This window comes from Dromaius novaehollandiae, chromosome 7 (genome assembly GCF_036370855.1).
Source record: "Dromaius novaehollandiae isolate bDroNov1 chromosome 7, bDroNov1.hap1, whole genome shotgun sequence".
NCBI lineage: Eukaryota > Metazoa > Chordata > Aves > Casuariiformes > Dromaiidae > Dromaius > Dromaius novaehollandiae.
Genome location: NC_088104.1, coordinates 6,804,789 through 6,820,733, shown reverse-complemented (window position 1 = coordinate 6,820,733; position 15,945 = coordinate 6,804,789). Strand labels below are relative to the sequence as shown.

The window sequence follows — 15,945 nt, the reverse complement described above, 5'->3', positions numbered from 1 at the left end:
ACATGGAAATGAGAATTGCAGACTTCTAGGGCACTGCAGTCCATTAGTAATCCTGAGAATTAACAATAGAATTGGGTCAATAAGAAAAGAAAGATGACTATGTACTATCTGATCACAGGGTGACTGTTACCCCTGTGAAGTGAAAAGATACTTACAGTGCTAAAAATACAGCACAGCAACAGTTAAATTAATGCTGTTGCATAGACCTCATTTGGATCCCTGTGCACATGTTCAAGTTTGTGCAAGCAGAGGGAATGGCTATTAGGATAATCAGGGGAGTGAAGAGCTTGCTTTATAAGTAGAGATTAAAATGAATTTGCTTAGCCTAGCAAAAGGGGGGGCTGAGGAGTCATTTCATGTTGCCTATGCCGACATCAGGGAGGGAAGAAACTCTGTAAGCTAAAGGATAATGTTGTCATGAGAACGTCGGCACTAGGAACAACAGCAATGAACAAATTTAGGGTGGAAAATAGGAACTTTGTTTCTACTGGAGGCAAAGATCTAGATCACTTGAAGGAATGAGAACAGAAAATCAAGTTCAGATCAGCTTCTGAGAGGAATTAGATGATGTGACTGCCTCTAATAGCAAGGGACGTGGGCTGAACAAGAGCAATGATGTGGTTCATGCAGTTGAGGGCTTTTGAAATGTATTTGAAGATACCAAAGATACCTCCAATGATGTTGGCTGGGGTTGGAGAGTTTCAGCAGATGATTCCCTTTCTCTTTTGAATGTAAGACTTGACAGCTTTCCAGAGACTGGAAATGAATATAATGTGTGGAATCACATACCTGAGTTATGTAGGTATATTTGAAGAAAGGAAAATATTTGCATGTTATTGCACCTATTGAAGGAGTGGTGCTGGAAGATTCTGGTTCAGGGGATCAGAGAGGTCTGAAAGTTTTGAAATGCTAGTCCTTGCCCTCCTCAGATTTGATTTAATGGCTAAAGGACACGTTGTTTATCATATTTCACTTTTTTGATAAATTTTTAAAAAAATATTATCTGTTTTGTTATTTTATCATCAGCCATTGAATTATTGCTGGGATTTTTTTATACATTCACCATCTTATCATAAATATCCTGGAATACAAAAATGTCTGATTTGTAGACTCTCACTATGAATAAATTAAACAGGATTTATGAGACTTACGATCTGTTCTTCCCCTGTTCTTTGGAGGGCTTTGTGAATGTCTAATGAAACCTCTTATTTCTTATTATGGAATTTTATTGCTGCCATGTAACTGGGTTAATATAATAAGCATAAATGGGGATATGTATTTTCCTGTGAGATGTTTTAGTATGGAGAACAGCATCTGAAGTTCAAAAAATATGAACTAAAGTACAGACTGTATATCTTACTCTGTAAATTGAAAGAAAAAACATTTCAAGTGCTGAAAAAAGGGATGGAGTGTGTGGGAGTTGTCCCCTAAAAAAGCAATGGAAAAGGTTTCTGAAGGCGGGAGTTAGTGTCTAGCTCAGTTCTGTTGCTTGGTCATCCTTTTTTAAGCCATCTTGTTCTACTCTTTGATTACATTTTAGCAAACATCCTAAAATGCTGCCGTGTTTCCTGATATCTCCTGGTCTCCTCCACAAACTTTTATGAAGGAAAGGAAAGGGCATAGAAAGCAAGAGAGGATGGAAATGTCTAATAACAAGGATATTTTGCCTTCTCATAGCTCCTCTTCTTTTTGGTCCACAAGAACTTGGCTGATGTTAATTCATATAGATTGTGCCTCAGGCAATAACTGTAACCCCCTTTTACATGCAAAAAAAAAAGAGATACATTGATTATGTACTTCCCTGAGTGCCAAGAGAGTTGAGAATACAAGCTGAATCCCCTGACTTGACTCTTTCTCCTAAGCATGGGCAAAAAAAAAAAAAAAAAAAAAAAAGCTATGGAAAAGAAAAAATCCTTGTTCTTCCCTGTGCCACCTTCCCATCCTTTACATTCTTCAACCTATTTTAACAGCATTTTCTATAGGAATGGGATGTGGATAAGTTCACAGGCAGGGTGACTTGATGCTCAAAATTGTGGAGTAGTAGTTTATTGCTCTCTGCACGGTGCTATGAATGATAATGTTTTATTGTCTTATTAGAGTTCACGGAACATGTCAGACCCATTTTCCTCTGGCCCTAAATCTAAGATCTTAACAGGTATTCTAAACACAATGGGCAATTTATTCAAAAGGTTAAAATCACACTAGTCTGGAACAAAACTGTAATTTCCCATTGTTTATCACTTTTCAAGCCATCTTTGCTGCTCTGTGAGTCAGAAAGTGGGCTGGGGGTTATTGTTGTGTTATGTTTCACTGTGAAATTCAGTCAGATTAATGACTTGAGGGTCACTTGAGATTTACATAATTTATATTGATGATTTACTGTTTAAAGTGTTTTACCAAATCAGGAAATAAATTGCAGGTTTTATAAAAATATCATAATTAAAAATTGACTTGTACTATGTGTTGGCTTCAGGAATGTACATGAAGTTCAAGTATGATGGATTGTTTTGCTCAATGAAAGCTATAAAAAAACAGAAGAGACTTACGATGATAAAAAGCATTTTTTAAGTAGCTACATTATCAATCTTTATATTGAGCCAAATTCTGCTTGCATTTCTTCTGTATTTTATTGACTTGGGTGTGACCAGTTTTGGAAGGAGAGCAATATTTGTATTTTCCTGAAGAAATATGATCATATTTAACATCCAAGCATGTTCTTGAATCAAGTACAAAACTTTAGAAGCCAGAAATCAAACACGCTTGTTTTAGTTATTTCTTTAACATGACTTAATCACTCCAGAATTTAGCAAACTGTTATAATTCTTTCTGCTATGAGAAGAAAAAAGAAAATTTCCTTGCCTTTCCTCACATTAGCAAGCCAAATATTTAGATGATGAATAGTATTTTTGCAATAATTTGATTTGGAAGAAGCAATGAAAAAATATGCAATAGGAACCCCTGGCAAGTTAGGCCAGTCATGATGTTCTTTAATCAAAAATAGGTTTGAGGGAAGTTGTTAAAATGAAAAAAGAGCCACACCACTCTCTAGATCACTGATGTGTCCCCAGGGAGAATCAGTGGAGCTGGACAGGACCAACGGCCTTCAGTGTAACATCATACTGCAAAATCCATAATGTTAGATCCACACCTAAGAGACTAGACAGCATCTTCCATTTTATTTGGTAACAAGCTAAAACTTAATTGTTTGGGCAGGAACTGAGATGTGCAACGTGACGGCTAAAAATTTAAAGTTCTACCCTGTGGTAACAATTAAAGTTGAATGAAGAAACGCATTCCTACCTGTTTTCCCAGGAAAAAGGGTGCTAGAGGGAAGCAAAACATCCGACCGGAGCCCAGAAAAAGCCTGCACAGGGGCTGGACATGGAAATAGCTGGTGGTTGGGGCAGGCCTGGGCAGGAAAGGAGGGAAACAGAGCCCTGGGAGGCCAAAGGATGGCACAGTGGCCCCAAAACAGCTTGCTAATGCTTGTCTTCCAGTTACGGTTACTGAAGATGGGGGAATAGATGTGGTGGGCAGGTGTGAAGCGCATCCTTAGGCTGTCTTGTTTGTATGACAGAGACTGCACGATTTCGGGAGCGGAGCAGAGCTAGCTGGAGGCTTGCTCTTTTAATCCCCACCTTTGCGGTAATGCAGCGGCGCGCGCGTGGCAAGCAGCACTCTCTCCTGATGAAACTACGTGTTCAACCAGCTGCACCTTGCAGTCGTATAATGTAATGGCTGTGCAAACGTGGGGAAAGGCATCTTTCTGATGCCCTCTCATGAAATGGGTTTGAAGTAAGTTTCGATCTGTATGCCAGATATCTGTAATCAGAAAAATGAAATTCTGCTCGATGGCTACTTTTTCTGCAGGTTGAAGCCCAGCCTGTGTTTACTTTGCTATCTCACCCCACAAAGCGTGAATTCTAAGAAAAACCCGAATAGGGAGGGAGTTTCTGAGGATGACAAAGCTGCGAGTACAAGGCAAAAAGAAGAACGCTCTGGTAAGATATGTAAAGCTTTTAATGGATGATCACATAAATATAAGTGATATGTTAAGGCCAACAGACTGATTTTACCCCGTGGCCGTCCTGTGAAAGCCTTTCTGCTAGGTGGTGCTTTTACAGTCAGCTTCAATGTTCCTCTGCTGCTTCACTTGGGTTTTGCATGAGCACTCATACACTGATAAGGTTTTATTTCCTACTTCCCCGAATTATGTGCCAGAGGCAAAAGGATTATCGATAACATCTTCCAGATGCATTATCCAAGGTCCAGAAATAAATAACTTGTTGGTTTCCCTTTTGAACTCACTCACAGAATTACTAGGGATCACCAGAAAGAAGCAAAACTTGCTGTTTAATCTGTAATGGTTCTAAAGTTATCCAGTGTTTCTCTGCTGATCTATTACTTAGTTTTCAAGAAAAAAAAGGCATTATTTTTCTACAGAGGGGCAGGTATTTCCTACTAATGAAATTGGTATTATAGAAGGCCCATGTTAAAAAAGGCTTCATGCAATTTCCCTCTCACATAGTTGCATGGTAATACTGAAAAGACATTGTGATTTGAATTTTTACTCCAAGCTTTATGCTTTATCAAAGGGTGTTTGAAGGGAGGGACGGCTTGCTCAAGAATAATGAAAAACATTTTGATATACTTTGAGAAACAACAAAAAAAGACTACAGGTGGCATTGGCAAACAGTGGGCATTTAAGGATGAATTTGGCTTAGTGCTACTACATTGCTCTGTGTCCAATACTATTCATTCTTAGAGCTGAGCAAAAGTAAATTTTCCCCGTGAATGTTTGGACAGTGGTCCGTTTGACTTTACTGAAAGCCAAGAACAAGTTAAAAAAAAAGGTCATTTACCAAAATACATGTATTTGGGTATTTTTCCCCGTGGTTTGTTGTCTCTCCCAGGAGGGGTCAATGCTGTGTTTGGAAGCTGTGAGAGCAACGACCTGCCTGTGCTCAGCGAAGCTGCGAGCTTGTTCCCAGCCTGTGCACGTAAGTGCATTTTCTTCTGTGCTTTGTCTCATCCTCTTCCAGTGTAGCAGAAGTGACATTGGTCGCCCCCCCTCCCACCTCCAAATGTATGTATTTTATACCTAATGAAAAACCTCGGGAAATATAACTGCCCCACATATCGATTTTGCTTTTATATAGTGCCTTTTCCCCAAATGGCTGCCAGAATGCACTCTTAAAATCAAAACTATATAGAACAATTATTTCTACAACAACAGAGTGACAGGGCAGCAGCTTAACAGTGCACTTTAGCGCTCGACAGCACTTTAGGAATTGCAGGCGGTTTTTGGGAGAAGGAGTAATCCCGAGGCTGTGAGCACAAGGTTGGAGCACAGTGCATGGGGAGACGATGCAGAAATGATCGGGGATGCCTGTGCAAGCCTTTCCCCAGCCCTTGAAGATAAAACATCCCCCCTCTCCAAAACTCTGCCTCTCCTGACGCCACCTCCCCTTCTTTCCTTTCTGCTGCAGGAGGTTAAGGAGTGTATCGATATCCTTAACTGCAATGCCTGTAATTCTGATGGTAAAATTATGATTTTTGTAAAACATAGATTGTTATGTTTATCTTAATGCAAAATAGCCAGTTCCCCTATGCCCTCTCTTAATCACAAAACAATAGAGAATAGAGGATATTCCATGGATTTCTTTTTCTGGAAAAGGACTGTTGATTAAAAAAAAGGCTGAAAATCAGTGTGTTAGAACATTGCTTCATAAGCACATGTAAGAATAAATCACTTATTTCTGCATTCTTGGTGACTCACAAACAAGTATCATTACCAATATTGAAACTTACTGCCCCTTTTATTTAGGCTGTTCATTCTTCTGAAAAATACATGCTTGGGTTAGAGCCGGTCAGGAATTTCAAATGCTGATTTTTTTCTAAATGCTGTTAAGGAAAATTTTGATAGAAATGTGCAAGTTTTGAGACCTTTTTTTGGCACAGATTTTGTCCTAGGAAGAGAGGCTTTTTGGAGACTCATGCACACGGGCATATGGTTTCGACCAAAACCATATATCGTGAATAATCAATGTATCTACCTATCTGCCTTTAGTCTCTGTATTAGAAATGGTTTTTTTGAGATATATAACAAACAAACATTACACCAGAGAGCAATGAACCTGCTGTGCATTTGAGTTCTGGCACCTTTACAGTAGACAAAGACATGGGAGACTGACACCGGAGCCCCTTTGCTAAGATGTATTTAATTGCTAATACAGAGTGAAGCAGCTCAAATAAGAGCACTAAAGATATTCTGCCCTGGCGTAATCGATAGCCCCATTCTGAGGGCACTTGTCTGTGACAGAGGAGATTGATTCAGCTCCTGCATCCCCAAACGGAGCGTCTTTCCTGTCTGGAGTGATTAGCAGATTATCAGGCTATCAGTTAGCACTTGGGGTTTTCCCAGTTTTGTCTCAGTGGGCAAGTACATTTTCAAATCGTTTTTTAAATTGTTAAAGCAATAAGATAGAAACAACCTTTGTGTTTGGATCAGCAGCAGTTACTCAAGCTGAAGGAGGGTTAGCTCTGGGAAGTCCTGTGGTCTATAGACTGTTATGCAGACGGTCACAATGCAAAGTCGGCTATAACAGCTGGGAGTCTGTGATTAAATTCAGAGGCAAAAATCCAGTTTAATGGCTGGATTTGTGCTGTGTATTTTATTTGACCCCCATCATTTTTCTTGTAGCATTTCTACAGCACTAATGTTAGAGATAATTACATGCCACAACAATAACAGTAGTGGCAAAAACAATGCAATGTTTCCCAAGCTTATGTACACATGTGGCCATCTGCGCTACCTTTTGCAGGATTGCCACATGCTTTGGTGTTATGTTCAGGGCTAGTCTCATCAAAAGCAACATAAGCATTAACGTATGTGGAGGTTGTCAGGCGCGTACCTTATCCCCGTGTGCTGACCAGCTGTAGGGTTTTAAGTCTGAGACTGGAGAAGTCTTCAGAAGGTCTATGCTTAACTCCTGAGGAGGGATTTCTTAGCAAATGTGGTTAAAAGAAGTCAGAATGAAGTCCCCTGCATCAAGGGTCATAAAATAAAATAAAAACCAGGCTTGAGAAGTTACCTTCTTTTCAGCTGACCTTTGCATATGCAAATGCTGCACCTAGTATCTCTGCCTTCAACCTTTCGGAGCGGTAACAAGGCTCCCTCAAACGCAGGTCTTTGACCTTGTGAGAGCTCCTGCCCCAGCACGGTCCTGAGCTAGAGGAGGCCGACCAAGCCTGGCCTCCAGGGCTCCCCTTGTCCCTCGGTCCCTGCCAGTGCCACCGGAGGGGGCTTGGTATTCTCCAGAGGCAACCTCAGCCCGGAGACAGGCGATGGAGTTGTTCTGAAACAGCAGATGAATATTGTCAGAAGTGTATTAATGAGAGCAAGTGTCTAGACGCCCATGCGAGGCGTATAGGTAATAACCAACAGAATGAGAAATGTTAACGGGTAACGGGCTTTATGAAGTAGCAGGAATAACTGTGGGTGATTTTCAAAACCAGGATATCAATTACTGGGGAAATATGAAAAAGGAAGAAGTAGTGGAGGAATGAGGGTGGGTAGAAGATTTATGATTTATGTCAAAGCTATTTGTGTTGCAAGGCAACAATAATGTCAAGAGGAGAAAACAGTCATAAAGTTCCTTCAGGAGATATATAGCTCATGCGGGATCATAGTCTGCAGCTTGAATCCACATATCCTGAAGTACATCTGTATCTTTATGCCTAATGCCTTCACGCAGCTGCATACTAGGGACAGGGACTGAGTTGAACTTCAGCCCTCTGCATCCAAGTGCTTCCACGTGCCTGTAGTCTTTGACCTCTTGTCTGGAAGGATGTATTAAAGATATGCAAAGCCTTAGGACCTGCAGTGTGTATTGCAGCAGGTGGTCTCCCCTGGTCCTGCACTCAGAGATAACTACAATATCCGCAGAGCTGGGGCTCGCGTGCTGCCCCGACCTGCCAGGCAGCGCCGCTGCAGCTGGACCAAGCGCAGCTATTAGAGGATACAGCAAACTCAGCCTGTACTCCAAACCGGGAATGCTGCAAGCTGCTCTAACCTTTCCAGTGTAACTAGCTATTCAGAGGGGCTCCTTAGGGATTTCGGCTAAAGAATCAATTGAAATAACTAGTCCAAGCAAAGGACTGAAAGTTATTTGAAACTGGAGGATCCCTATGTTAAACAATTATGAGTGACATTTTCCAAGGATGTTATAGGAAAAGGAGCTCAAATGCTTTGGGAATATTATGGGATGTGGGTGGATAACTCCCATGGGTACTTAGAAGACTTTTTATTGGAGAAAAAATGAACCTTTGGGATGATTACAGGCTAGTTAAGATACAAGGATAGCTTTCTTTTACCTTAATTTTTATGCTGCTTTGTATGCATTCAGAAAATGAAATTTCCACATATTTTAGCACTTGAAAGATGAATTGCAAGTGCATCAGGGTACGAAATAAATAGCCTCTTCTTCATTTTGCTTTTACTCCTTGCAAAAGAGAAACAAGTAATTAATTAGATTTCATCCTGTTTATGTCTTTGTTGCCAGCTCTAATCTTAACATCTATTAAAAGAATAGAACAAATGGCTCTATGAATTTTTTTTCTCTGACCCATTAAGAAAAGAACAGAGCTGATGATAAGGTAGCCCCAGTAAATCCAAATATCTATGCTGTGTTGAGGGAGGTTGAGTCACAGTCAACTAATTTTATAGCATAGCCATTGTTGATTGTAGAGCAAATAATTAGACAAAAGGGAAAGAGATACTATTAAAAATAATCTCTGAAAGATGTTTGCAAATCTGCCTGTTCCAGTAGCTGGACTAAATCAACAGATACGATATCTGACTAATGCAGTGAGGTCTCATAATGCTACCATTACTACTACTACAAAAAATGGATTCTTTTAGCCAGAATTTTTTAATTATTAAGTTACGGATAACAAAATGTTAGTTTAACTATTCGCTTAGTTTAACTACTCACTTCCTCTTCATATAGCTCCCTTTCCCTCCATTTCCTCTTCATATAGTTCTGTAGAAAGTCGATGAGATAAAATTCCATGGAAAGTTCAACTTTGCATGACAGTTAAGTCTCAGCGAAGTACGATTTTAAGCTGAGATGAGAAACAATCAGGAGCTGACAAAATGAAGGACCTTCCTTTAAAGGGCTGGTACATTTTCAGATCGTTTGGGATTCAGATCGTTGGTTCTGAAGTTATCTTCAAAATCACCATTAAAGTTCATTGTAATGCTGTTAACTTTGGAACTTTGGAGAACCCTTCTCTCAAACTTGTGTAGTTGTCTAGATGCTGTCTGCAGACCTTAGATATCTGAAAATAGTGAACACGAGCTAAATGCAACTTCATCGGCCGTTTAAAAAATGAAGAGAAAGCAAGACTGTGACTCTGGCACAGGAAATGTTATGCCATTTCTTATTAGTGTAAGGAAGAGGGAAAGCTGTGGTATCTACCAGTTCATGGAAGGTGCAAGTGCCACGGAGCTGATGAGGCATTAGTGAGACACTACATCAGGGACCATTTACTGAAGCTGTCAATGCACAGAGCTGTCAAGGGACAGTGGAGTTGCAAATGCTCCAGCTACCACAGGACATGCATTGCGTTATTGTGGTATGCAGATGAATTGCTATCCAGCTCATGGAAGCTGCTTTGTGAACAAAATAGGGGAATAAGATAAACTCACTTTCAATTGATGAATTAATGTAAAATCAGCAAAAGGAGTGGAGCAGACTACTACAATCCCTCAAATATATTAGGCAATCAATTTTTTTCCTTTCAAAATGTAGAATATTCCCATGTGGCTCCCAGTGGATGCCATGCAGAGTGAATACAGCAATCAAAGTAATAGACGTCAGAATAATCAACGTAATATGTGTCAGAAAGAAGCAAATGAGTACATACATTCATTAAGTAAATCTCCTAAGAGCTAAACACACAAAGCTCTTTCCAGAAAAGCTGTACAAACAATTCCATGCATTAGCACATGGTTTTACTGGTGTTTCAAAGTCAGATGAAAAATATTTCGGATTTCACAAAAACTGTAAATAGCCTCTAGTTAGGGCAAAACACACAGTGTAGCAGCCAGAATGAAATTGATAAAGGTCATAACTGAAGTTAAACTGAACTACTTCAAGCTAAAACTTAATAAACGTATAACAAGTAATGTACGCTGCCAACCAAATGTTAATGTTAATAGTCATTTTTATAGTGGACTGGGCATCCGCAACAATCAGCGCTAAACCTCCGCCTGTGAAGTGGCAAGACGGATATTTTATCCATGAGCAAAGTAGCCAAAAAGGCAGAACAAAACCCCAGGAATGTCCAAAGATACAAACTTGTAGACAAAATCAAATAAATCTATAGTCTGACTGCCTTGAGAAGATTTACCAACAAATTCTTTATTTAAAGAAATACAGACCAAACCCAGCCAAAACCCATTAAATGCCTCTTCTCACAATATTCTCAGGATTTTGAAGAAGCAAGCCAGGCCACAAAAACATTGAAGGAAGGGTATTGGAAAGAAAGAGTCGATTCCAAAGCCAGCTAACACAAGGAGGGATGTTTTATTAGGCTACAGATGTGGTCTAAAAAGAAGTAGGAGAAATGGGAAAAAAAGCCCAGTCTCTAATGAATTCAGTGCAGGAATGACCCTTCTTTTCTTCTACAGTATTGGTATGATAAAGTTCATGGAGCATTTTCGAAATTACTAGATCCTTTTTTGATTGAAATCAAAGGCGATTTGGGGAAAACTTGAAGTTTTGGCCAACTGAAAAATGTCAAGCTGTTTAAAGCCCACTGGCATTATTTGGTGTCCACCTGAGCTTGGGTGCATGGCCATTTGACTTTTGAGTCTATGAGCAAGATGACAAAAGGTTTGACATTTCATTGCACTCCTATTTCCTGCACTGGTTCAGTTTCGGTTATGAGTTGTGCTGTGGTTACCGGGGCTGCGGTGACTTGTGAGCCCTCAGCACACATCTTGGCTCTGCCGGAGGATTTTGGTGTGACCTTGAGCTGGCCTCTTCATGTTGCTATCCCATCTGTAAACTAGAATGATGATGTTTCCTCTCCACTGCAATTTGTCTTTTCGATTTAGGAACAAACACTGCTTTGTCTTGAGTACTTGCAACTCCTATTGATTGCAAAGGAAGTTAGATGTATACAATACCTCTTAGGATTTGGCATTTGGAGACAAAATGACTTTGAGGAACTGGGCTATTAAAGCGAACATTTTGGCCACAGATGTCCCATACTGTTATGAACAGTATCTAATAAAGTGTTCCTCAACTTTAGTATGGGACAGAGTAATAAACAGCTGTTAAGAAGTTTAAACAATGTACACATTTGTGTTCAGTGGGACATAGGCAAACCCTGCGAGATGCAGCAGAAAGAGAGCCCTCTTGTACCAAACATATTTTGTAAGCCTGTATAACCTTGCAAATAATGATCAAATGTCATCAGAATGTTGAAAGGCAAATGAGTGAGCTAAAAATTATTTGCCTACCAAATTTCAAAGCCCTGAAATCCAGTAGTGACATATTGATGCTGCTCAAAAATGTCAGAAACGCATTACAAGGTGAAGGAGGTTCCCCTCATCCCCAGACTGTAACAGCTCCGCCATTTATAAATTCCTTATAAAGGAATTACTTCTGCAGCAAGGACAACCCTGTTGTTTTTCAGATAAAAAGGAGAAGAATGGAAAAGTTCTCAGCAAACAGAAATCACTGTACAACCCTAACTATTGGCTTTGTTTCAACTGTATACGATCAGATAAGATCAAATTTCACTCTTAGGCTGAACAATGCAAGCTGGATTAATTCCAGTCGGTGAGGCCGATGGAGTTACATTGTATTGAGAAAAACTTAAATAAGAAAGAAATAGAATATTAACCTGTAAACAATATTTGATTATTAAAAGCAGCATCGGAAGAGCAATATGCTGTAAAGATTGTTCGTCTGTCTTTGGCAGTTGTTGTTGTTTATTTGCCATGGCCAGACCGTCTAGATCTTCCTTCTGTAAGAAAGCGCTCTGTACGGTGCTTTTCGTTTGCACGGTGCTGTAAAAGTCCCTTGTGCTTTCCACAGCAGGGAAGACACGGAGCCGGAGTAATCCCCAGTGTACTTGCTAAAGTCGCTGGAACGTCCCAGACCAAAACACACTCACGGCCCAAGAGCTTGATCCCTGCAGGCTGTTACCAGGCTGAAGGGCCGGGGACCGTGCGGCCAGGCTGGCCGCAGCGGGGTTTGCCGTCCCCGGGGCCCGTGGGCTCTGCCGGGCACCCCAGGATGGGGCTGGGCGGGTGGCCCTGTGCGCACCCGCCGGGGACAGCTTTGTCACCTGCCATAGGCACTTCCGAGGGAGGTGGGAAAGCTCCGCAGTAGAAATGGGTTTGAAATACTCATAGGGAAATATTGGTGTGACTCGCATAGATATTTGTTAAAGCGTGGAAAGTTCATGGCCCATTGGTATTTTTGCTCAGATTTTACAGTGGAAGCTCAAAAATGAGACCCTGGGTTGTGTATGAGTAGTACGCAATGCAGATTGCATGCTCCTTGACTTTGTATTCACTCTTCTAGCATGAAGAAGGCAAGACTAGGGTTTGTAAAATTACAAAAGATGCTGAGTTGTCTTTATCATGGTAGATTATTCTCATTTACTTTCCTGAATCAGATCATCCAGACCTTTGGGAAGTCCAGCGTTTTTTTTCCACTGGCTGTGGGCTTCCCCAGGCACCCAGCCCTCCCAGGCCTCTCTCTCCACCTCTTTCTTCACTTCATCATACACTGGCATTTGTCTCTTGTGTATCAGAGTTGAGGAAAATCCACAGGAGCGAAGTTGCAACCAATTAATTGTGTCTGATTTCACTGTATACTTAGCACCTTGCGGTGGAGATGCAGTGGATTTCAGGAGCTTTCAGGGAAGGCTGGTAGCTCTGCATGAAGCTCACATTAAAATTCAAAACTTTTTTGATGGTATGTTACAAACAGGCTCTGGGGGGAAGGGGAGCAATTCCATCCTGGAGCTGAAGTTACAAGCAACCATCTATTTTAAGACAAATACTTTTGTCTAAAATACATCTTTTTTAGATATCTATATAAAAGCTATTGTCTTTTTCTTGTGATTGACTTATTTACAGAATTTCATGGGAGAAAAGTCTGACAAGCTCTGTGTTGTGTCAGCCCTCCCACATCCATGATTCACTGAGTTGCTTTTGTGTCTGACGCTTTACTTAATCTTCTACCATGGAGCATCTACGGACGCTGTTGGCAGTGCTTTCATGTTTCCCAGTCACAAGAAATGATGTAAACCCCCCAAATAATGAGAATAGCTGCAGTCACTGAGAGCTTCGGTCCCTAAAATAAGACTGCAGAAGATGGTAAGGAAAGTTCTCCCTTGCTCTTTAAAGGACTTTTCTGCCTCCTTCTCCTTAATGAGGCATCTGCAAAAAGCTGTTTGGTCAGACGTTACTTATGCACAGCTAAATTCTTGCGGGATTAGTAGATTTGTTATACTCAGAGCATAAAAGTAAACAGCATATGGCTTTTTTAATATCCTTATAATGTCACATCGCAATCTGTCAGAATGTGAACTTTTTTGAGCAGTTTCCTTTATTTGGAGTTTGCACTATTAAAAAAAAAAGCAGGTCTTAAGAATCCTTCTGAATTATCTAGAAGACAGCAAGCCAGTTCTTAATCTTGGTCTATATTCCCCATTTCATAAATATGTCTTTGCATATTACCTTCAGTAACGAAAATACAGTGGAAAAGCAGTTACTTTGTTACCAGGAGCTAAAAGGTCATTTCCCCTTGATGAAAAGCTTGTTCTATCAGATAAGTAGCTGCTACACTCCATAAAACTGGCAACCCTTCAAAAGGTTTTAGAAATTAAAGGCATAGTTTGAAGATAAAGAGGATAAGGTCATTTGCCTTGTGTTTAGTCCTGCAAACCTTTCTGGGTGACCCTTTGATATTCAAATGAAGAGTGCTTTAAATTGTTTTATCTTCAGACAGCTAACGAGTGCTGGCTGACAATCCCTTAAAACCAGTTGAAACTCTACTGTAATTAAGTTTTGTAAAATATTGCAACATATTTCCATTAAGGGGGAGTGCTACCAAATAGTTTACCTAGGCTATAACCATAATCACTCACAGTGCTACCTTTTGGTCCTATGGCTTTTCCCATTATTTTTTACCCTGCTTTTATTAGCTGAATAATGTCTAACATGATTTCCAGTGTATCCCTGCAGTGGATTTATAAAGCTCTATAAACAAACTACACATGTAAAATCTACATCCTCTTAGAATCCTGTGCTGGAGTGGAACAAGACTTGCATTTAGTATGTACACTAGTAGAAAAATTACTCTTGAACCTTTTACTGCCAGAGACTATATCACTGTATTATTATATGTGTAATTAACTGATCTATAACACTGCTCTAATGTATGGTGTGTATGACTTTCCTTAGAGGAATAGATTCTTATTTTAAAGCTTTTTCTTCTTTTACGGTTTGTTTCATATATTCCGTTTATAGGAAAATGTTATGAATATTCCTTAAATCACTTGAAATTTTCTAGTAGGAAGCAAGAATCTTCAGAGGTTTGCATTTTCCCTAGCTAAAGAAGAAAGAAAAGTCAAACACAATCCTCTAATGGACAATAAGCATTGTGTCCAGTAAGCATGGTTGCTTATCGCTGTGAGCTTTTACATTACCTTATAAGTTGTTTATTTTAACCTTACTTCCATTCTGTTTTGGATACCCTTTCTAATAATAGCCCTCCATTACTCTAACCCACATTCAAAAGTGAATGAAAACAAGATCATCTCAGTTTAAAATGCACATGGGCTCTGTCCCCCCAGGGACTATCAAATAATTCAAAAGTACAAAATCCTTACCTAGTGGAGCAGACTCCGTGCTAATGGGCAACACGGGAATCCAGCAGAGGAAGGCAACAAGCTGGAGATGCTGGTGGGAAGGTGAGGGCTGCTGCATATTGTCCAAGAGAGGCTTTATCCATACATCTGCAGTTCCTTAGAAGTTAACTTTTGAAGTACTAAACTTTGCAGGAAAAGACATCAGCCTGCCTGCGTGTTTTGATTTTTTTTTTTTCCTTTTCAGTCCAGTCCCTTGGAGAGGGCTTAACGTGTCATTAATCCCCAACTTTCCAAGAGGAAAGCCCTCCAGCTACACGCTCACCCCCCAGGCACACACAGATGAGCCGGGAGCACGTGTCCCTGCAGCTGCTTGCACTGCAGCTGCCGGGGTTCACACACCCGCAACAGGCGCACGCACACACGCACACCGGGCGAGAACAGCACGTACAGCCGCTGTCAACGGCAGGAGCTCATCCCACAGAAATCAGGATAATGACCCAAATGCTTTAAAGCAGAAAACGCTCACTTCACATTGTTGCAGTGATAGCTGGCACCAAGTTTCTATAAGAGGTCAAAAATATTAAGACATAAGCACGCGAGTTTTTAGTTTTTCACTTCAAATTCCTGGTTTTATGTTTATGCCAAGCTCTTGCAGAACTGCTCTGCGCAGCCCAAGCAGCAGTTCTGAAGGTTTGTGTCTTGGGTCGATATGTCATTGTCTGCTGGTCTTTGCTAATGAAATAAAATGCGGTAGCATTTGGACTGCAAACCGTTATGAAAAATGAGATGTATTTTCAGCAGGTTGGTTTATCAGCCATAATAACAAATGCAAAATAGATGCAAATAGTATGGAAAGAATTTAATCATTCATGTTTCTCAGACACATTTTTCTAAAGTTTTATCACATTTGAAAGTGCCATGTTGCTATGGCATGGTTCCCTTGCACTACTTCTCTTCAGTGTGAACAATGTTTAGTGTCAGCTTAATGTGTAATATGAAGAATTTACTATGAAATCTCATGCTATATGCTCATATTAATGGCAT

At 40.3% G+C, this 15,945-nt stretch overlaps 1 protein-coding gene across 2 annotated transcripts in view; it reads right to left on the bottom strand.

Moving 5' to 3' along the window:
- LOC112997447 (von Willebrand factor D and EGF domain-containing protein-like) overlaps positions 1–15,257 on the bottom strand; it is a 186,053-nt gene extending 170,796 nt beyond the window's left edge. For both annotated transcript variants that reach the window (XM_026123472.2, XM_064514606.1), the window contains exon 1: positions 14,923–15,257. In XM_026123472.2, coding sequence (XP_025979257.2) covers positions 14,923–15,019 — 97 coding nt within the window. In that variant the 5' untranslated portion in view covers positions 15,020–15,257. The remainder of the gene's footprint in view (positions 1–14,922) is intronic.
- Between the last annotated feature and the right edge of the window lie 688 nt (positions 15,258–15,945).